Source organism: Clytia hemisphaerica, unplaced genomic scaffold (assembly GCF_902728285.1).
Source record: "Clytia hemisphaerica strain Z4C2 unplaced genomic scaffold, Clytia hemisphaerica genome assembly, whole genome shotgun sequence".
Lineage (NCBI taxonomy): Eukaryota > Metazoa > Cnidaria > Hydrozoa > Leptothecata > Clytiidae > Clytia > Clytia hemisphaerica.
This window is the reverse complement of record NW_027103774.1, coordinates 251562-274296: the sequence shown is the minus strand read 5'-3', so window position 1 is coordinate 274296 and position 22735 is coordinate 251562. Positions and strand designations below refer to the sequence as shown.

General features: G+C 35.4%; 1 protein-coding gene across 1 annotated transcript; it reads left to right on the top strand.

Annotated features, from left to right (window-relative positions):
- Nucleotides 1-5189: 5189 nt before the first annotated feature.
- On the top strand, nucleotides 5190-22113 carry LOC136806114 (histone acetyltransferase type B catalytic subunit-like). Its single transcript, XM_067062681.1, has 15 exons — nucleotides 5190-5361; nucleotides 11200-11265; nucleotides 11666-11741; nucleotides 12080-12116; nucleotides 12460-12540; nucleotides 12893-12935; nucleotides 13390-13517; nucleotides 13805-13892; nucleotides 14343-14376; nucleotides 14767-14871; nucleotides 15279-15322; nucleotides 15731-15793; nucleotides 16595-16746; nucleotides 19658-19774; nucleotides 21353-22113. Exons 1-15 carry the CDS (start codon nucleotides 5343-5345, stop codon nucleotides 21524-21526), a joined length of 1227 nt encoding a protein of 408 aa, XP_066918782.1. The 5' UTR covers nucleotides 5190-5342; the 3' UTR covers nucleotides 21527-22113.
- Nucleotides 22114-22735: the final 622 nt, after the last annotated feature.

Here is a 22735-nt window from a genome sequence, read left to right as displayed (position 1 = left end):
CCAGTTTCCACAACAAGAGGATTTGTCACACTTCACAAATACAACCTGAAGTTGGATAGTTACATAAAAAAAGTAAATACTATTTGTGCAAGGACCACAGGCACGACGCAACGGGTACGGCAGGTACGGCGGCCGCCGTACCAGATTTTCACAAAAATACCCGAAGTTTTCCTCTTCGTCGGTAAAATCGCTTAAATTTCCTCATTCGCCGTACCAGATATAAAAAGCTTCCGTCGTGCCTGGGACCAGCTAACCTCTAAAGACACCAATATATAATATGATATACCCTGGCAGTGATAAAGCTCTACTAGTCGACACAGGAAAACAATAACGAAAGCAAATGAAGGGAAATAAAATATAGCTTGCGATAGATTGAACAAATTTGCCGGATTCTCAGAAAAGGAATGAAGATATTTGAAAATTATAATTGGATTATAATATACTCAATAAAAAGTAATATTTACGTACTTCATTTAAGTGTCTGTCAATATGAGTAAACATGTCCTTAAACTCTTTTACCAAGTCAGCGTATTTATGTAAATCACGAATTGGTGTCTTCAGAAATTCTTTTACCCTCTCAAAATCGTTAAACACAAGTGCATCTTCTCCAACGAGAACAGGGTCAACTTTGATTGCGTTGTCATCAAATTTCAGATCCTTCCAATGATGATTTGCAAGAGATTCCATGGCTCGGTCGAAAACGACTTTTTCTTTACGTTTCAGCTCTTCGTCGGTTAAATTGGTTTGCAAGGCAGGTGCCGATTCATCAATTTCATTTTCTAACGGTGAAAACAACACACCAGATAGTCTGTCACTTAGTTGAGACCAGCAATGTTCTATTGGGTTGAATGCAGAGTATCGTGCGGCATAGGTCATGACAGAGAGTATATCAGCATCTAGCTTTTTGAACAAACGATAGTAAAACAGATCATTCACGATATGGGCTGGATTGAAATCAGGGCCACCATCGGCAAGGAAAAAAAAAACGGATTTATCTTCTTTCATTGGAGACAAAATTTCGAATAGATCTGTAACGTGAGTAGACGCTGTGGTAGAGTTGTACTTGTGAGATCGCACTTTTAGATGGCAAGTACCAGTGTAAGGTGCATCGAGATGAAGGCGACCAATGGCGTCATGCCTTAACTCGCCACTTTCAAGATTTGAAATGATAGTTGCGTACTTTTCAACACTCTCTTTTCTGAACGTAACGTTGTGAAAAGTTTTGTTAGATTCGTCAAAGCCATAGTAGATGGCTGAATTTTTGATTGTGGTGTCGTACTGTCCATTAAATATTTCAAACTTTAGAGGAGATTTGCAAACCATAATGAATTCACAGCCAAAGAAAGAACTCAAAGTTTCTGATAACATTTTCAGCGATTCTTTGTCTATCGGATCTACGGTTTGTTCAGGCTCTGTGTGATTGGGTCTGACGAGCTCTTTCAGCTCATCTACTGTTATATCTACGTTTGATTGGATCTGTAGTTGTTTGACCAAAATTTCCCAAAAATCAGAAGCTTCCTTTTCCAATTCTGTCGTAACAGAGCCAACTTCAGTACTTTTTGAAATATCGAATGTTTGGGTCCCTGATTCACCGTTCTGACTACTTGCCTCGAGAAACATGTAACCAGATACCGATAAGAGGTAGTTGGGTACAGGAAAATCATGGTCTGGGAGGTTTGGCATATCTGTTGTTGAAAAAAGACGTCTTAGCTGATGGTATCTTGAGACTGCTGGAGCACCGACTTTCAACTTTGCCATATCGTCCATACTTAGGACACATGCATCCTTTCCTAAGAGCGTAGCAAACTCCCTCCTCTGTTTGTTGCGGGCGAACAAATAGTGGCTATCATGGTGGTACTCTCTGTAGTTATTTTTCTTAGTTCCGATTCTAGCGTCTACTAACGCCTTGTAGCGCTGACTGGCACGATTGCCTTTGTTTGGAGCATGGAAAATGCGGCGGACGGTTGTGAGGGATATTCCGTGCTCTTTCAGCCCGGGTATTTTGGTTAAAAGATGTTCTCTTATCTGTGAAACAGATACCCCAGAACTACTTCCCGTGTTTGATCTCCGCCTAATCTCTGCGGCAAAACTGTTCTGTTTGACGAAGTCGGAAGCTATGTCTACAATGGATGGAAATTTCGTGGTAATTGCAGGTTGTCCTCGGCGACTTTTTTGACGATTTGCAGGAGTTTCTGGTTCTTGTTGCGAATCAGGCTCGGTGACTTCTAGAATGTCGTCATCCCAATTCTTAGACTCAACAGAGAGAAGAAACGCTTCCATTACCCCTGGTGTGTAAATAAACTCGTGCATATTAATGAATACAGGTTCATCTTTTTTCAACATAATGACTGGCATGAGCTTAAGAACTTGATGGATATCGTCATTTGTCATAACATGATTCAATTCCTTTTGCGTAGTGACGATGTTCTCGGATAAAATATCAGCAGTCTCCATCAGCTTGTCGACATTCAAAGGATGCTGGCTTTGGTTTGAATTTTCCATGTCAATGAGTCTATCAAAAGTCTCTTCCCATGTTAAACTGCAATCATTATAACCATAACACTGGGTCAGTTCGTTACTGCTACGGGAAGTAAGATCAACGTCCTTACACTCTTGTTGTTGTTTGATTCGCCGTCTCAAGTCGTTTAAAAGAGCGGAGTCTGAGACTTTTAAATTGATCTGTCCTGCTTTGATAACGACACTTTTAACGATCTCCGCCTTTTTCAGGTACGTTTTGAAAATCAATGTACTGTCCATGTTTGGTGATTTTTTACATGCCGCACAATCTTCCAATAAGAATTTCAGCTCACCAAATAGAATGTCTATTTCAGAGAATTTGGCTTTCAGGTTTGACTTTCGATTTTTTTTCGTGGCAGCAGTATACACTACTCTTAGATCATTAAACGAATCGATAGCATAGCTCAAAGCGGTTAACGTTGATATCAACGGCTTGTCTGAGAGAACTTCATTGGTAAAGAAGTCGTCTAGGTTTTTGGCCCCGATAGTATGGAACAAAACTTTTCGGATTAAACAATGCTCATTACTAGATAAATATTCTTCACGATTGGATAGGTTGGTGGGTGCATTTGGAATGGGCGGGTAGGCTGTAGCAGAAGATTGTTCTGTGTTAGAGGAAGCGCTATCTTTTTTGTTCGAATCCAAAGAGGCCTGCAACGGTAGGTTGGTGGTTTTAAGAGAGGGAGCAGAGGCAAAGAAATTTTTCCGGTAGCGTTTTGATGGAGGGGGTGTCGGGCGGTCTATATAGTCACGGATAGCTTCCTTGTCATTCTTAATTTTTTCCCACTGGACTGAAGCTTCTTTAATGAACGATTCCTTATTGCTCGAAAAACGATTGTGGTTCAAGTGCCAGTTTCGATTAATGTATCGCTGATAGTCATTGGTAACCGTCTCGAAATATGGTTTGACTTTGATTTCAACCCCGAATAGGCTAAGCTGCTTGGCCATTGGCTAAAAATTAACCATAGAAACGTTTTTGAAAATAAGACTGTTTGCAAGCTGCGAGTTTACGAAGATGAGACCATCCCGAATTAATCTTTCAAGCCTATTATACCTCCTAAAACCTTTATAGATCTGGCTTTGGGATCTCTAGCATCCCATCTAGACCTGATGAAAGTTTGAGGACAAATTTTTTGACCGACTTCTCCTGTGGGTGAGGGATCTCACCAAGTCTCTGACACATATATATATATAAGAACAGGGCTAGTAAAATTTTCGTGAAAAATATTACGATTGTTTGTAAAAAAGATAACTTACTTTCTTTCAAGCGAAGGTTTGAAAGTTTTAAAATTCACAAAACACAGCTCCAATTTTTTCACAACTTAAGTTTTAACATTCACTTTTAATAAAAAACTAAAAAAGACAAGAGTAAAAGGAGAAGCGTAATCATAATTAACGACAGATTCTCTGGTAGAAATTTGGTATTTTGAAAATAAAATAAAGAATGGCTTTGGAGGTCAAGCTCCTTCAAAACAAACTTCAGAAAAACATCCAGATTTTCTGCATACAAACATCAACCATAAAACAGTCAACAAAGATTTTTCTACCAAACATAATAACCCCATTCTAATTACCAAAAATTAAAACTGAGCAAAACACCGGATCAGGAGAATCCTGGTTTTCTTTTTCTAAATTTCCCGCCACAACTCACAAGAGAACGATTTTTCAAAACATTCGAATGTTTTTGTGTTTTGCAATTCTGATTGGAAGAAAAAATCAATCACGCGGGGAAAACAATGCAATGACTTCTTTTCATATATTGTATGAGTAGTAAGTATCTCTCCCCCGGGGGAGGCAAAGACTTTATATCAAGAACAGAAGAGACAAGCAACGGAAAATCAAATAATTACAAATACAAGAAGAAATAAAATTAAATCAATCGAAAATATTAAAACAATCTTCACAACAATCCAACTCAGCCACCAGCTGTAAAGAATGGTCGAATGTTTTCGTTTGGTGCGATCGAATATTCGACGACAAAAAACAACGGAGCTCTCATTTTCTGCGATGAAAACCAACCGGAGATTCCCGAGTAGATCCGGATAATTAGAAGAACCAAATCAGCCCTTAAACTGTTTAAGAAACTTCCGAGTTGTCTCTTGCGAATTAGGCTTTTGGAATGATCGGCCAGAATGGTGAAAATTCGTGAAAACAAGCATCAGAGATACAGAGGCGACGTCGATGAAACCGGGAAATATCATATGATATGATTGAAGGTGGCTGCTCTTGTGAACTGTTTTCTATAAAAAAGGTATACATTTGGATTTCGTATAACGTCAAAATGAACTTTTGAAAACCCCCCCCACCCCCCCATAACGTCAAATTGACGTTATGCGTTGTCAAATGAATATGGACGGCTCCCCTAAGCAAAGCGAGCGGACGCGGACATGTTGCTCAGGAAAACTTGTTTATTCTTGTCTTTAAAAATCTATCAAACTGTAACCCGGTTTCTATCGATTATTTTTTTTTTTTTTCAAATCTCTTTAATCACCAAAATACTTGGTATAATAAAATATAAAATATAAAATTTATGAAGATCTACTGTTGGTGAAATACTCGCTAAAAGAAACCAGTTTAACTGAACAATCAAGAATATTTTACTGGCCCCAAGGCGCCGTCGTAAGCCAGTGGGGTCCCAAACTTGCAAAGTTTGCACTAAATATCATCTTTTCAATCCACATTGCATTTGTTTTTGGCGCGAAATAAAACATAAACCCAAAGCAGCCAGCCAGAGACTCCATTTTTTATACTCTCAGACTGTATAAACTTTGCTATTATATTTCATTTGCCAGTATTTTCCTTTCACGTTTGGCTCAATTATTAAGATGGCAATTGGTGCTGGAGGTATATATTTTATTCTTTATATTTTTTCTACAGTTGACAGTTATTTTTAGTCGGCAGTCGGGTGTTTAAGATAAAAACTGCAATTATTGCTCTTTTCGGAAATTATTGCCGAAAACGGCAATTTTTTTAACGATGAAATGCTGAATCAGTAGAAAAATAAAAAAAATAAATAAATGAAAATTGCCGTTTGCGGCAATTATTGCCGTTTTTGCAAATAAAAGTTGACTTTATTATTGAACACGTGGTATTTGACACCCTCGCGATAAGAAGGCCCACTGTGCCTCGTTTAGTTTTGTTTTCAACTGGTTTTTGTTGGAAATGCAGGTAGCAAAATCGAGTCATATGTAAACAAATTTACAACGGGGGTTTTGTTATCTCTTTCTGGCTGTGTTTCGGCATCGATGCAGGATCTTTTAACATATTATTTTAAAACTTTTCATGTTATTGAGCCACGAAAAATTGAAAAAATCACTTTTAAAAATCCGAAAAACCTTTTTCTCGATGGAATTTTACTATTTTCAAACACCTCTGACATCTTTGCCCTTATAAGGACAACACATTTTGCTGATTCAGCATTTCATCGTTAAAAAAATTGCCGTTTTCGGCAATAATTTCCGAAAAGAGCAATAATTGCAGTTTTCATCTTAAACACCCGACTGGTCGGTGGTGTGTTTTTTCAGTTTTTTTTAGGCCAGACGTCCGCGCTCGATAGGATCGATCATCGGAACGGCTCGATGGCGGATCGATATGTGATCGATGGATTACTTAACGATCCGGATAGGAGATTAATAGAGGATCGATACTCAAGTTTTTTTAAGCTTATGATGATTAGTTATCGATCTTATCGACCCTTTCGAACTGCTGTTCCCCTCAGGCAAAATCGTCGATTCTGTAAAGGTCACGAAATTGCTGAGTACAGACGTCGAAAAAAAAAAATTCAAAATGGCTGCCGAGCGAGCACTGACTAAAACAAAAAATCAGGAGTTTTCATTATTTGCCTACTACAACGGAATAAGACAGAGAAATGCAGTAAAATAAAAAGTAAACAAACCAGGACCCTGCCGACGCACCGGACTTAACGAACACCGGACACGCAAAAGTCCGGTGTAAAATGAGAATTTTTTTTACCACCGGACAATCTCTACACCGGACTTAAGGAAGTCGGATGTCCGGTGTCGAAGAGGGATATTTTTTTCCACCGAACAATCAAAACACTGGACATGACCAGTCCGGCGCATCCGGTGTTTCTTAATTGTTTGTTTAATAAATTTCCGGCGTCCAAAATTCCCTGTATGTAACACCGGACTGACAGCGGACTTATTGCGTCCGGTGTTGTAGCGAAAGGATACTTTTTGCCACCGGACAAATACACCGGACAGTCCGGTGCGTCGGCAGGGTCCTAACAAACCTTGAACCTTTTGTTTGTCAAAATAAAGAAAATATTCTAGCTGCAGTAATGTTTACATTCAGAAATAAATCCATTTTCCACCAGACCTACAACAAGGTTTCAAACCACGCTGCGGCATTACTGGCAATGAATTCTGACTTAAAAAATCTTGGTCCAGTTCCCTGGAAAGGGTATGATTACACTTCCAAATGACTTTTTTTTACAATAACATTTGTCTTCTCACAAATCCAAAAATATAGGTTATAAAACCAACACGGGGGTCAACATTCTTTACAACAAACCGTCAGATCAAACTTTAAAAAGATCAACCATGTAAATGTCACTTGTTTTCCTGATATTTGGATAATATTAAAACCTTTCTGTATATATTTGGTTCTTCAAAGCCATTTCCCTTTCCCGCAGCAGGCTTTAAAGTTCATGTTGACCCCCAGTTTTTTTTGCGCGGTAATCTAGAAAGGCCTTTAGTGCGGTATAAACAAATGATTTCATTGGTTTAAAAAAGTGAAAACATCAAGCTATATCACGTGATCAGAATCATGATCAAACTAAACGGTTTAGTAAACTCGACCACGTATCAATGTTTTGATTTTTCAAGCAGGGATTTCTGTAGAATGATAAAATATGGCTTGGCTGGAATGGATACCATGTAATGACCTACTGTGAGAACGGGTATAATTTGCATAAGATAAGGGAAGGACGGGGAGTTTTCTGGCAGAGAGCAGTAAAAAACACTATTTTTCTTTCCAGAAAGTTCCGGAGCTCTTCTGGTGCTTCCGGAGCAAGTTATTTTTACCACATTCTAAAAACTGTTTAAACATGTTTACAAAAAAATATTTGTCCCCAGGTGGACTTTGGTCAAATAAAATACTTACAGTTACAGACAGCAGTCTTTGAGGAATGGTTAGTTCAGCCATTAATGAAATTGAGTTTGTCACATTATTTTCGAAAGCATCACTGGTCGAAATATTGAAACTACCATGAGTTGATTTGAAAAAAATATATGCATGGGCAGTTAATTTTCACATGATTAGCACATATCGTAATTATATTGCTGATATCTTGCTCTGGAATACCTGAAGTGCTCCGGAACGTTTTGGAGCAAACTGATTGCCAAAAATCGTGCTCTGGAACACTGGAAAGGTGCTCCTGAATCTTCCGGTGTTCTGAAGTACGAAAAAACGGCATTTTTTGCTCCGAACGTTTCCGGAGCGCCAGGAGGGTCCTTTTGCATAGCCTAGACCAACCAAAGCAGCAAAATTTGGAAACAATTTCAAAAAATGTAATTGTGCACGAACTACCGTAAGTTGGTCTAATGTCGACAACCGTCTTCTAATTTCTACATCCTTCTTTATAGATAGGAATAATAAGAGGGTCGAAATCACTGATAGACTAAAGATTTTCCCTCTCATCGCGCTAATCAAAGTCAATCAGCGATTCCGACCTTCCTCAGTTTCTATTGTTCCTATCTCTAAAGAAGGGTGTCGAAATTAGAAGACGGATGTCGACATTAGACCAACTTACGGTACGCAGCTCCTTTTGCAGCTCTACTTGCCGCTGGCAGATAAATAAAACAGCCATCACATAAAAAATCAATCGAGATCATTATTTTAAAAGTTGGCTGCATGTGCTGGACATGTAATCTCGAACTTAATAATGGTATTCGACATAGTAATTACATTTTAATGAATAAAATTAGTAAATGTTGTAAATCAGGTTTGTTTTGGTTTAACTTTGTATTTAAAAAAATGACCAGCCAATTCATTTAGGGCTATGCATGATTGCCGCCTCATCTCTATCCTCCAGCGCGAGAACGGGAGCTAATCATTTTTTCTCGCGCATTAAAGCGGAAAACAAAAGCGATCGATATTCTTCAAGAGAAGAACGTTAGAAAAAACCCATTGACCAAAAGATGTATTTTGTGGTTGAGAATTGATCCTATGAAGATGAAAAAACCTTGGCAATGCGTTTTTTTCGGAACTCTGAAAACTCTAATTTAGATCTTTCTTTAAAGCTAAAGAGGTTGCAGGATTTGGGTTGGTGAGGCAAAAATTGCTAAAAAGCTGGTAAAATTGTAAACCTCAAATATCAAAGTTCCAGCCGCACCAGGGGGGGGGGGGTCGGGGGGGGGGGGTCGGTAGTAAAATCTCAGACATATATGAGTAGTAAAAGGATTTTATGAATTTTTACATACCACCACGAGAAAGTGAAATAATAAACTTCTTTCTTCTTTTTGACTCAGACTACTCTAACAGAAAACTTCCTTTCATGAAGACCAAATTTCATAACAGTGCTTGAAAATAATATACAATATCTATTTAAGCCTTCCTTCTTAAACTATCCCCCTTCCTTGTTATCCCCCATTTTCATGAAAATTTCTGACCCCCCTTCTTCATTTTTTCAGAAGGTCTCATCCCCCCTTAAGAAAGGGGGAACGAACTATGAGGTGACTGATGTTTTTCCTAATGTGACTAACAGGATATAAGGATTAGAGTTTCCTAAATAAAGTTCAAGATTCCAAGAAAATTTTTTAATTAAAACTTGAAAACTTGACATGAAACAAAATGACTGATTATCTACGTGCAGCAGCCAGCTATAATCAACTGACCAAAATTTGTTATTTATATAATTCCAGAGAGATAGTGCTTCGTTTTGTTAGGCCTTGCTTACACTCTGTAGTAAGAATAATTCTGCACATGGAATAGGTCTATATTTGAGGTCAGGCAAAATTTCCAGGAAATAGCCTATCCAGCCATGCACAGATCTATGTGGGTGTCTTCTCCCCTGTAGATCTTTTTCTTGGGAAGTTGTTCTTCAAATTAATTTTCAAGGTTGGCTCTCTTAGTTTTTGAAAATGTTAATTTCATTAAAAAGGGTCAGTTTATTTTTATCATGAATCCCTTTAGAAGTTTTGTGCTGCATTTTTTTGCTTTTGAGTCAAATGAACAATACAGCACATTTTCAGCATTAATCTTTGATACAACTATTGGTGGGGCGCTAGTGTGACTAACTCGTAACTGATGTAGGTTTCTGAGTACAGTAATTTGGAATAAAATATTCCAGCTCTCCGAAGCTCATTTTTCAACTATCCAGAGTCCTGGTCTTTTTCTGGTAGAAAAGTAGCAGTGGAATTTTAGTGTGGGAAAGGGAATCTTATGCAAAGAGCATCTACAATCAGTGACAAAATAATTGGCACAAAAGGGAAATTCCCCACAAAATTTCATAGCCACAAACAATTTGGAAGCGCTCTAAATTAGGTTGGAAGGGTAATAAATAGTAATAATAATAATAACATATGTTTTAAGTGGCATGCTCCAAAAAACTCTAGTATTTACACCCTGAGCATCAGGCCCACCACCATTACCACAAAGAACAAAACTTTTAGAAAGATAAGAAGGACATATATTTTGAATAGCTTTAAAAGTCATAAGAGCTGTACTATAGTTTGCAACCTTATTAAATGATTTGTTCATCGGAGTAACATAGATCTATCTGTCTAGATAGTGATTCAAAACGTTTTCCAACATGTTATAGAGTGTTACTCCAAGTATTTACGCAATAACCCAAATGGGGATATACCAAGGTATTAACCAATAACCGTTTCGTATCATTATTCAGAGTTGAGCTCACCTTTTTGATTTTGTTGAGTCCTAAGTAGGCTTGTTGTCTAACAAGAGCGGCATGTTTTTCCCAGGTTAGACCTTCGTCAAAGATGACGCCGGGGTATTTGACATGTGACTTAGGTTCGATTGGACAGTTTTGAAAAGATATAGGAGGCATATCCTTGCATTCATTAACTTTCTGTTTTCTGCCAAAGAAAATCACTTCAGTTTTTGTGGTGTTTACAGATAATTTATTGCAATAAAAGGGTGGAGTTTTAACTCTGAGTTTTAACGCTGGACTTAGGATTTGAGGATCCAAAAGCTCAAAAATGGTCCAGTAGGGCTTGAAATATAGCCTAGAAACCAATAAATCATTCTCAGATCGAAATAATCAATGAAATCAAGTCAAAGGCCCAAAATTGACATTCTCGCTCAAACTTCAATTTTCGAAAAAATGGTTGAATAGCCAAAATTGCCAATATGTTATGGCACTGATTGTAGTAACATGAAAGGCAAAATATATGATTCTTAAATGGGAAATCAAAACTATAAAATGCACTAAATAACATTAATTTGTCAGATGTAACAAAATCAGTAGTAACAGCACTGTCATCAAAGGGATTTTCTGTCAAAAATGAGCTGCAATCAATATGATTATAATATATTTTTAAGAGAAAAGAATGGGTGAGGGAGTAGGAAATGTGTAACACTCAAAGATGAAGGCTGTTTTGATAGGAGAATATTTCTAGAATCCAATAGAAATTAATTATACCACGATTCATTTTGTTTATACTTACATGCGAATAAATTTCAAACTTTTCTCTTTTTCAGCTCCAATTGATTCAACACTTGAGAAATATAAGATTGACTCAAATGAGGCACTCAATATTAAGTTAGGTAGGTTGTAATAATCAGTCAGTCAGGCTGAATCATTTGAGACGTGTGATACATGCGCACGCCTCCACACACGCCTAAAATCTCTGAGGAGCGCGATTTTTAGTTTTTATTATTAAAAGTGGTGGCTAGCACGCATTATCACACGTCTAAATCATCAAAATTCAGATTTTAGGAGTGTGATTGACCACATGTCTGAATTCTTCAAATGGCAAAGCCAGCAAGATTACAGTAAGAAGTATAAGAAAGCTTGAATTTGGCCATTATTCCATCCATCATCTCTAATTTGTCTAATCTCTACTTTTGTATACCCCTATGAAACTCCCCCATATTTTCAAACTTAACCCTGAAAAGGTTTTTTTATGGAAAAGTTCATTGATTATTTTATTAAAATAAATTTTAGTCCACAATGAAGAAGATGCAGTTAATGAGGAAACAACATTCCACTCTGAAATGAGTCACCAGGTTTTTGGAGATGGGTAGGACAAAATTATTTCACAAATCCTTTCTCTGTTCCTCTTCTGAAAGAAATTTGCAAATTGTAGCCTTCTAACTGTAAAATGACTAAAATTTGTCTAGTTGTCGAGGTAAATAATAAATGATTTTTATTTTTACCTTATCATTATCAGTAACATAGGGGATATTCTGGTTCACTTAACCTAAATCTCTGTGGTAACTTCTTCCTAATATTAAGCAAAAAATAGTTGAGTAACAAATTAAAAGGTCCTACATATCCTTTTCCTAAACAAAAGAATGAGATATCTATGAGAATTGTATTGTATTTAGTAGATGCATTTGATTTTTTATTTTTATTTAGGGAAGCTATATTTGGTTATAAAGATCTGAAAGTTAAGGTAAAAGTGGATTGTGTTAAAAAAAAAATTAATTTATTGTTCTACAGGAAACCCTTCAGAAAAATATTGGTTAGTCGGTATAATAAAAATAAAAATCTTAAAATCTAGGGTCGGAAAGTCAAGATCTAAAGAATTTCTGACGTGATGAATTTGCACTCATTCATTCAACATGTTCAGTTAAAAATATCTGAAAAAAATTACTATTATTTTTTCGATTTTGGAAAAAACATGATTGGTAGCACACTATTTTATCATTGTAGATCTATCTAAGTTGAGTCATTAAAGGAAAAATCGCTTTGAATTTTGAATTTATATTCTTTTATATCATCTGTTTTATTTCTAGTTGTATTACCATGCTGGCAGTCTGTTAACGTACATGAGCATGTCATTTGACTCCAAAATCCCTGAAAAATTTGGTATTAGTGTAAGAAAGTTTTGCATTTTTTGATAAAAATTTAATGTCACAAGTTTACTGCTACAAACTTTAAAAAGTCTAGTTACTTAAAATATGATTGACTTTAATAACCCTTTTTAATTGTAGTGCAACCTTACCTAAGCATATCCTTTTGTATAATTTGAATTTGAAGAAACTGCAATATTATTCACCAGAATGTGTAATAATCTGTAATAATCGTCCTAAAAGTATCTAGAAACTCGTTTATAGCTCGTCTTCGCCTAACTGTTTTACTGGTTAATATAAAAGGACTTAATATCATGTCTTAGTAGAAACTTACTTACTTACGATACTAAAATGATTTAAATTTTCTTTTTTATAGCCTGATCCAGTTCTACCAAAAATTGCAGAAATAATCCCAGAAGGTATGTAAAAGAATGGCAATTTTTCTTGAATCTAGATTTTAAACATTTTTAAGTTGCTATTCTGAATCAATGTTGCAGATTCTTCACTCTAGACGGATTTTTGTCCCGTTCTATTTCTGTTGTTTTTTTGGCTGCACTTTAGTTAACTATGTTTCAAGACTGGCTTAAAAACAATTTAAAGATATGTCGTTATACAGTTGCTATCCGAAATCAGTGTTGCAAGTTCTACACGTCGATGGATTTTGTCCCGTTGTATTTCTAAAACAATGCTTTTTCATCACCGAATGTTGGTCAGTAATTTAGGCCTCGTTTTTTGTCATGTATGATTTTCTTTCATCTTCAATATTCCACTTTTCTTTGCAACAAGTGCAGTGCTTAAGGCTAATTAAGATTGTAGTAGTAAAACTAAGCAATTATGTAAAAACATATTTCCATTATTGACTTATTATTGCAGGTTTTGTTTCTAATTTTGATGAATTCACCAAGCGTTTACCAGAAGAAAATAAATTCACACCGATGGGATCGAAGGTTCACTCTTACACACGTGAAAATGAAGTCGGTGTAGAATATGAAATCTATCATGTATGTGAATGAGTTTGTTTAATGCTTTTTTGTTATCGATTTCTGGAAAATATAAAATATGCTTAATGTAGGCTCTTCTAGTTTCATCAAGAGTATCAAGACCACTCAAATTTTGTTGCCTATTTTTAATTTGGAATGAATTCTTTTCAAAATGACCATATATTTTGGTGATTGCTGTATTAAGGTTTTTGTGAAAAGAAAGTGAGAAATAAGAGTTCTTTGGGCAAACTAACCAACGGGAGTGGAGGATGTGTTGTCATTTTTAACGGTGTTTTTTAATATTCTAGTGTGACATTTTTACACCACGATTAAAAGAATATCATGAACGGTTACAGACTTTCATCATGTGGTACATTGATGCAGCTTCCTTTATAGGTGATTTACAATATATTGATCAGTGTTCTCGTGACAATATATTGATCAAAGTGTTTTTGTCAATAAAGACGCAAGTTATAATATTGTGAAATTTTACCTGTGACTGTTAATACTTTGCACTATTTGATCATTTTAGTGGTCCATAGAGCAAGTTTCCTTTGGAGTGGATTTTCTGTGAAAGAAGCAGAGATATTCTATCTCATTATAAAAGTTGGGATTATACTAGAGGGAGGGACTGAAATAAACATACCCTTTTGCAAACTATACCCCAAAACCTGGATTAAATGAATTCTTTTTTATAAGCAAGTGTCAGCTGCTATATCAGGCTCGCATTATGTTTAGCATTCTATTGTTCTTAGACAATAGAAACAAAAACTGAGCCTGTATTTATGCTTATAAACGTTATGCTTATAAAAGAAAAAACATTTAAGTTTTCTTATTATTTGTCAGATGCTGATGATGAGAAATGGAATTTCTTTTTATTGTAAGTTGTTCATTCCAATAGTTATTATTTTTCATACTATAATGAGTACGTACCTTTGAGGAGGGAATTAAATTTCACTGTTCTGCGGTTTTTTAGCAAACCGCGAAAATTAGAACCCGCGAATCACAAATTTGGCCATTTTTCATCAAAAATTTGAAAAATCCCTAAAAAATTGAAATAAATGTGTCTAAAATAAGGCAATCGCGAAAATTAGCTCCAGCTAAAATTAGTTCCCGTTAAAATTAGTTCCCTTTATGGTAAATCCTGCAGAAGAGTCCCGCAGAAGAGCTATATTGGAATTGAGATCCTTTTTGCCAACAATTACCCATGAACTCTTCAATCTTTTACCTCCTCTTTTGTCTCTAATTTCTATACCTATAACATTTTCAGGTTCAAAAAGAAGAAAGGGCCAATGGAACCTCAATACAGCATTATGGGATACATGACTGTGTATCATTATTTCTCATATCCTGACAAAATCAGACCACGTATTAGGTATCTATCTCTTCATTTTTACAGACAGTGTGTCCGGAGAAAAGAAGAACGGAATTTATGAGGAAGAATCTTAGTAGGCTTTTAACAATAGATATTTAGTTCCCATCGTAATTTGATGGGTTTTTAAGAATCATTTTAAAAATTAATCACTCTATCGGCCCTTAAAAACGTCGGCTCTTATCGGTGTTATATTTGGCCCTGACGCGGGTTAAGGCCGGCATTATTCAAACTCACAAAAAGCATCGATCTTAAACTTACTAAGTTAATTCAATGTAAATTTAGCCAAAACCAATTTAGCGAAATTTTGGGTGTCATTCAATTGGCGTAAGCTCAAAATTTAGTAGGGTGATAAAAAAGACTTTTCTTCTGTTTATTATTTATTTCAATAAATTTTATTTATTTTTCAGTCAAATGTTGATCCTTCCTCCATACCAAAAGAAAGGCCATGGTGGTGAGTTTGTGTTTACTTTGTTCAAAACACATAATTGTCCCGTCAAAGTTCAAACCCATAGTAACCCTATACTAAATGTAATTGTCACATCACAATGAGTTCCTAACTTATTGTAACCCTATACTAAATGTTTTTAAATGCACTGGAAGGCAGGATATTGCAGAATAAGACAACTGGTAAAAATTCGCCCCGAGATTAGGAGGGCAAAACGTTTGACAGAGTTCGATTCAAAACTAGGTATTTTGTCCTTTAAATGAGACCTAATTTTTATAGTTGGTTGAATTTCTACATTGCCTCGCTTCTTTTAGGTATAAGAGACGGCGGAAGAGGTGTTAATTTATTTGCATCGACTTAAAGACAGTCCATTCCCCAAGTTTGTATGAAGCCTCAATACGTTCTTTTATTTAGTGCAACTCCTAGATACTATCACCAATTTCTACATGGCAAAAACGGAAGCAGTAGATATTTCAGGTAACAAGTCTTTTCATGAACTTGTCTCTCGCCAAATAAACGGGAGGGGGTTCGATTAAACGGGGGGGGGGGGGTTGGGGTTGGAAAATAAGGTAAATATAGGCTAAAATCAGGCTTTTTGGAGCAAAATAAGGCGACTTCTTCTTGCTAACTGAAAATATTCTTAAAAATTAATAAACGGGGCACATTAATCTTTTTGACACTCGTATAATAAACTTTAATAGACTAATATATTTTAGTCGATTGTGGGATTTAATAAACCTTTATATCGGCTAATAAATATAACTTTTAAAACACATGAAACTGGGTTGCATTGACTGACGCTGTTAAATATATAAACGCCATAAGGTCATATAATGGGATGGATTGATGGATCATGTGAACCGCATTGGTCCTATCCCGGGATAGTTGCCTATTCTAGGATAAGGAAATTTTGGTGCTTACCAGAGACTGTTGACCCTGTGCTCGCGACACACAACAGAACAAATGATGTATCGGCGACATTACTCAAACACGTGAGAGAAGACGATTGCTTTCGCAAGTGTTTGAACAACGTCACAACATATGTACTGTACTATGTCTGGCATTCCTACCCTCTCTCTTGTATTATAGTATGATACCCAATTACCTTTACATGACAAATGTCGATCAGGGCGAAAGTAAATTCACTTACCAAATCCAACACGGGAGGTCTTGCCGTTGTCGAAAGCGGTAACCACTATTCTACTACGCCTACAAGACCAAATCCCTTTGTAGCCCTTATTTACTCGTGAATTCAATCTTGGTCTCAATTTTTTTCAGTTGAAGATCCATCAGAGGATTTTGTTCGGTGTCGTGACTATGTGGATTGTAAAAATTGCATCAAGTTGGACGAATTCAGTAAAGAACATTTATTGCAAGGGTTTACATCTAAGATGACTACAGCGGCTTTGAAGAAATACAAAATCAATAAAGTAAGTCAAAACCCTGATCATGTCTTTCTTATGTGTTTGTGTCACTCAACCAGCGAGAATCATTTGGCCTTTTCTAACTAGTTAATAGCTGTGTCTGAGTATGACTGAATCCTAACACGATATGGCCGAAAGTTTTCCTATTAGGGGTATTTATTTTGTTTTTTCTAAAAGTTTCGTCATTAAGTTCTGGGGAGAAGAAATTTGTCAATATTACGTTTGGGCCTACGGCTACAATCAGTGCCAAAATATATTGCATTGGGAATTTTGGGTATGTCATCGTTTTTCAGAATTTAAAGCTCGTGCGAGAGTTGCAATTTCAGTACTTCCACTTTGTTTCAGGGGATTTTTCGATTTGGGAGGGGTTAAGTGGTTTTCAGGATATGTTCTCAGCCATATTGGGCTTTTAGATCCTGAGATCGTAAGGTCTTAAGTCTAATGTTAAAACTCAAGAGTTAAAAATCTACTTTCTAACCGTACTTTAGAGCACTTTAATCAATTGTGGTTTTAAAGTTTTGAGAGAATTCCCCTTTGGTGCCAAATATCTCGGCGTCGATTGTAGATTTAAACTGAAAGTAAAGCTTATCCCGTTTGCAAGCTCGAATTTTTATGCCCAGAAAAATCGTAATTTTAACTGTTGATTTTTTTTTTGATTTGAACAGAACTTTCTAAACAATTTGCGTCAATAGGTCATCAAAATGCCATCCTTTTTTTGAATGGTGAACTATCATTAGCAACCAGGTTACTAATGCTCGAGCCGTGAAGTAAACCAAATATTTTTTACTTTTTAAAAACTTTTTAAAATACAGAGGGGTCTCTTTAACTCGAACCCCTATAACTCGAATGTCTCCTTAACTCGAACAAGTTTTATTGTCCTTTGGGTTAACAATACCTTATAAACTTTACTCTACAACTAAAATTGTCTTTAATTAACTCAAACAAATTTGTGTTCCCCGTGTGTGTACGAAAATAAAAAGCCTTTGACCCAATATGTATAAAATGGCATTATAACAGGGTGGTCATGGTAAATTTCTCACATATTTCTCAGAATTCGATATAGAATGCTTAGCAACAACGGGGCTCGAGATGAAAATAGAATTACTTATGATAAAAAATGCGTGCCATTATGAGATTTTGTTCTTCAGCAAACTTCAACTATTTTTAACGTCCATTGCAAAAGTCAACTCGTTCACAAAAAAAAGATGTCTTTTAAAGAAGTTGATTAAGAGCAAGATATTATTAAGAAAACCTCAAGGAAAGCAAACATTAGGGTTTATACTGGTTTATACGCGTTTATTCATATGAACAAACTTTATAAGAACATCAGGCTTCAATGACCAAAATACATGTTTTTTTTATTAGAACATCGAACATCCAAAGTTTTTGAAGCCTTTGGATGTTATTAACCTTTTGAGTTTCAAGCCTAAAAATGTTAGAACAAGCTAAGAACATTTTTAGCTTTAAAACTCAAAAAGTTAAGAATATCCGAAGGCTTCAAAAATTTTGGATGTTCTTACAAAAAACTTTTTCTTATTTTCTATTCTTATTCTTATAACTAACGCGTGTTATGACAGACTGACCACGTGATACATAACAACAAAATAATACCATAGAGATATAAAGAGATAACGAAACCTATATCCCGGAAATGTTAAACATGCTATTTTCAAAAGGGAATAACACACAAAGTCGGGTATGTAAACAATGCGGAATGACGTCATTGAATACATATTTTCACAAACTCAATTTTGATTGGTTGCTATGCTAATTTATGGCTTGATTGAAGACGGGGGTTTTACATGTTATATTTTTGTATATTACAAAGAGACTTTTAACGACTTTTTTAAGGAACCAAAAGATTGTTTGGGTTATGGAGGTTCGAGGTATAGACTCCACTCTATAGGTTGGTTTTAAAAATATGGTGGTTTGGTTTTTCAAAGCTTTGAGATCGTATAGCCCAAAGAATGATGTTTGGACGTACCATACCATTTTTCATATGAACAAACTTTGAGACCCAATTACACATTTTTTATAAGAACAAACTATATAAGAACATAAGGCTTCGATGGCCAAAATATTAAAAACAAGGTAAGAGCATTTTAAGGTCTTGCGGACTCTAAAACACTCGATTTCTAGAGAAAAATAATCAAAAAATAAGAACATGTTAAGAACATCCTAAGGCTCAAAAAATTTTGGATGTTCTATAAAAAAGTGTATCTATCGAAAACAAGCATTATATCATCACGTGACCGATTTAAATTTTATGGCCTGTGTAATGATTTATTTCTATTTTGTTATTGATATTTTGCGATTGATATTTTGCGATTAAGAAAAGTTGAATAAAGCCGACATGCTCAGGATAGCGTGTTGGTGGTTTGGAAGAACGCCAGGTTTTTGCTAATCATTTTATTGCCATTAGCACATTCCATCATTGCTTTATATCCTAGCACCAACAAGACTTTATGATTGGTGGACGTTTTTTATAAGAAAGTTTTTTAAGCCTTTGGGTGTCCTTATTTCTTTGAGTTTTAAGCCTCAAAATGTTCTTAACATGTTCTTATTTTCCCCATTTTGTGAGTATTTTTGTCCATTTTCCTAAGAAAATAAGTGTTTCATGGTCAAAGCCTTAAAATGTTCTCAACTTTATATTTTGGCCATCGAGTACTTATGTTCTTATATAGTTTGATCTTATAGAAAAGAGAGTATTCTAGTGTATTTTCCTTAGGAATTGCACGTTTTAGAGAATGCAAAGGCTTTTTGGCATCAAAAAGCCTCGTATGTTCTTATCTAGTTTGCTCTTTAAAAAACGTTTCGACGTAAGATTACCTTTGCCTGACTAAATATTCTTTTAGCGAAATTCAGTCATGCTGGATTTGTTGATAACCATCGTGTTTTTTCTCTGTTTGTTTTTCAGCATCAAGCTCGTCGAATATACGAAATCTTACGTTTATACTACACCGATAGAAACAATGAAACAATGTTTCGCGAGTACAGACTTGACGTCAAGAACAGACTCAATATACCATACCAAGTAAGTTGATTTTCAAAATCTACCGGATGACCCCACGAAAAAAAACCCTTTTTAAGTATTTTTTACACTCCAACAGACTAAAGCTCATAAATTTGGCACTAGTGGGTCAAATTCAAATAAGCAACAGCTCAAATTTTAAATTAGGATATCTACATTCCTTATATTGAAATTCTTAAGCACTTTAAAACATTTGTTTTGTTCTTGAGACGTCGAGAAACGTCCGAACTCTTTCGTGGGTCACTTTTTAACCGAAGTTCTTTGGATCTTTGCGGGGGACATGGATATATAAAGATGTCATATGGCTTTAACTACTCTTAAACATTTTCTTTACACTGTCGAAAGCAGTGACAATAAAATGCTTGTAAAAGAGTGTTATTCAGATAATAGTTAGACTAGAGTCTACTTCTGGCTGAACTTTGCTTTTTTATATTTTTTTATGAAGATGAGTAGTAGACTTGTAGTAGTAGCACTTGACGAGGTCGCCATTTTTTAAAGAAATGTTTTGACTGTTTTACAGTCCGCCTAAGCAAAAGCATATTGCCATATATACTACCAGACCACTTAATCGCACCATCCAGACTATAAAAAAGCTTTATGTGGACCCCAGACTAAGTGGAAAGACTTTACTTATTCTCTGCCCTCCTTAAGGTCAAATTTTTATAAAAACTTTCCATAATTCGAATGTATTTGTAATTTGAATGACTTTAATTTTACTTTTGAGTTCGAATAAGCAAAAGTTAACGGTGTGAATTTTTAGCTGTGATATGCCATCAGGAATACAAGGTTAGACATATTCCTAAGTATTTCTTTTCAGTGAAGAAAGTTTAACCGACTTGCTTTTTATGTTTAAAGCTTAATATAGAATTTACCTGTATCTGACACGTGTATAGTGTGTAGTTGGTCCCTTATTGACCTCCCCGGTACTTTTGGCAAAATGTACCTCAACTGACAAAACTGCCACATATTCAGTACTTTAGTAATAGCTGAGTATGCCATATGATAGCCAGAATCTCCCCTGACTATATTGATTTTAGCTATTGTTTAAGGTAAAAGTGGCTTTTAAAATTTTTTATTGAGTTGAAAAATTGAGGGCTTTTCTGCATATTGTCACAAAATCAGCACCCCTTTCCTCATCTTTTATTTAATAAACAATTTTCCCTTCTATCCTCTCGGCCTTTGTGATATTTGGAGAGGTTCCTCCCCCATCCACCTTTAGAAAAGGAGAGTGCAGAATTAAAAGTTACTTTATATATATTTGGTGTTAATTCCTGGATAGCTATTTATAGCAAATCTTAATGTAACAGCGGTAGTAAGCAAAAAAGAAAGTCTCACTTTTTACGAAAAGAAAAGTAATACAGGAGTTATAAACCAGGTCAGCCCAAAAAAAAAGGATACGACGAATCAAAATATAAGACAGAATAGCAAGAAGGATGCGATGATGACAAGTACTCTGATAGGTGGTTCGTTTTTTTAAATAGTTATTTTGGAAAATTCTCTTGATTTCAAAAAGAAATAATTTCCACGTATAATGGCCAAGAATTACTTCACAAAAGACCACACCCTGTATCGTTTCTATAGAAACAAGCACGTGACATGAAGAAATTGGAGAAAGCATTATCAGCTGAAGAATACAATGCAGCTATTGTTGGATCGTCACGTGATGAAAGAATGCAACGGTTGGAAGATGCGTTCAAATCATTATGTGAAGACGAATATGCACGTGTTATAAAACGATTGAACACTTATTGTTGATTGGTTAGATTTTGGTGAGCTGTGAATTTGATTGGTCATTTCGGACGAACTCTTTGGATGAATTTGGAAATTTGATAATTTTATGGTAATTCTGAAATTGCCAAATTTTGATGTGAATATATCTGGACAGGTAAAGTTGATGTGTGGCATGAACTTCTAAAACGATATTTATTTGATAATTTTTAAAATATTTTTTTTACTAGACTAAAATTTTCAGTTTTCTTTTGTCTTTGGATTGATTTCAACATTGGTAAATTTCCTTTGACATAATTTGACAGAAGGATAAAATTTTTTGGTACCCGATAAAAATCCAATTTAATCTTTTTGCATATTGGGATTTGAAAGGTTTTTTATAACTCGATTGGTCATGATATCCAATAAAAAGCAACGAAGTTTCAAGAATTGTATTTTAAAGACATCGATAGGGTAGAAATATTCTATACCCAGCTGGCACACAACGTCGTTTCAACGTTCATCTAACGTTCACAACGTCCATATAACGTTAGATGAACGTTGTAGCAACGTTGTGTGCCAGCTGGGTAAATTTGAGTTATTGTCAGAGAAATATTTGACAAAATATATTTGAACTTTATAGTCACTGAAATTACTTTTCCCTTTAACTTTATGAATGTGATATAATAGGTCAAATCTCCAATTTTAAGAGAACTGATTTTCTGTGAGAACTAATTTTGCTAAAATCCATCTAAAGCTCTATGAACAATGAACGTATTTTCGTATTCTTGTACCGTGAAAAATTGTTTCGCAAAACCTTTTAGGAATTATTCCGTAAGATTCTATATTAGCGTTTTACTTGTTTTCCTGATTTTAGTTTAGGGCTTGAAGTCTCGAAACTTAGGAACAATGTATAAACCAGTGCGCTTATTCTCAGATTGCTATTACGGCAGGAGGGGTGATAAAGATTAAATGATAAATGAAAGGTAGATTTCTCCTGTGTGATTGAAGAATGACCCCCATCCTCGAGTTGGAAACCTAAGAAGAACATATTATTGCTTTTGCGACTTTCAAGGGTGACTGGATTCCAAAGATTCTTTCAATCACTCAATTTATTGACGTAATAAAATTGATGCACTCAGACCATTCTCTCAATGCTCTCTTGAGATTTGATTGGACAAAGTTTTTACAACGTGCTATATAACATGATACGTCGTGACAATGAATCTGGATTCGTTTCATATGAGTGATGGAGAA

Bases quoted from the DNA above. Each gene is read 5' to 3' on its own strand.
- LOC136806114 (XM_067062681.1), top strand. The intron at 14,872-15,278 runs GTATCTATCTCT...TTTATTTTTCAG, and splicing joins AAAATCAGACCACGTATTAG to TCAAATGTTGATCCTTCCTC. The intron at 15,323-15,730 runs GTGAGTTTGTGT...TCTTTTATTTAG, and splicing joins CCAAAAGAAAGGCCATGGTG to TGCAACTCCTAGATACTATC.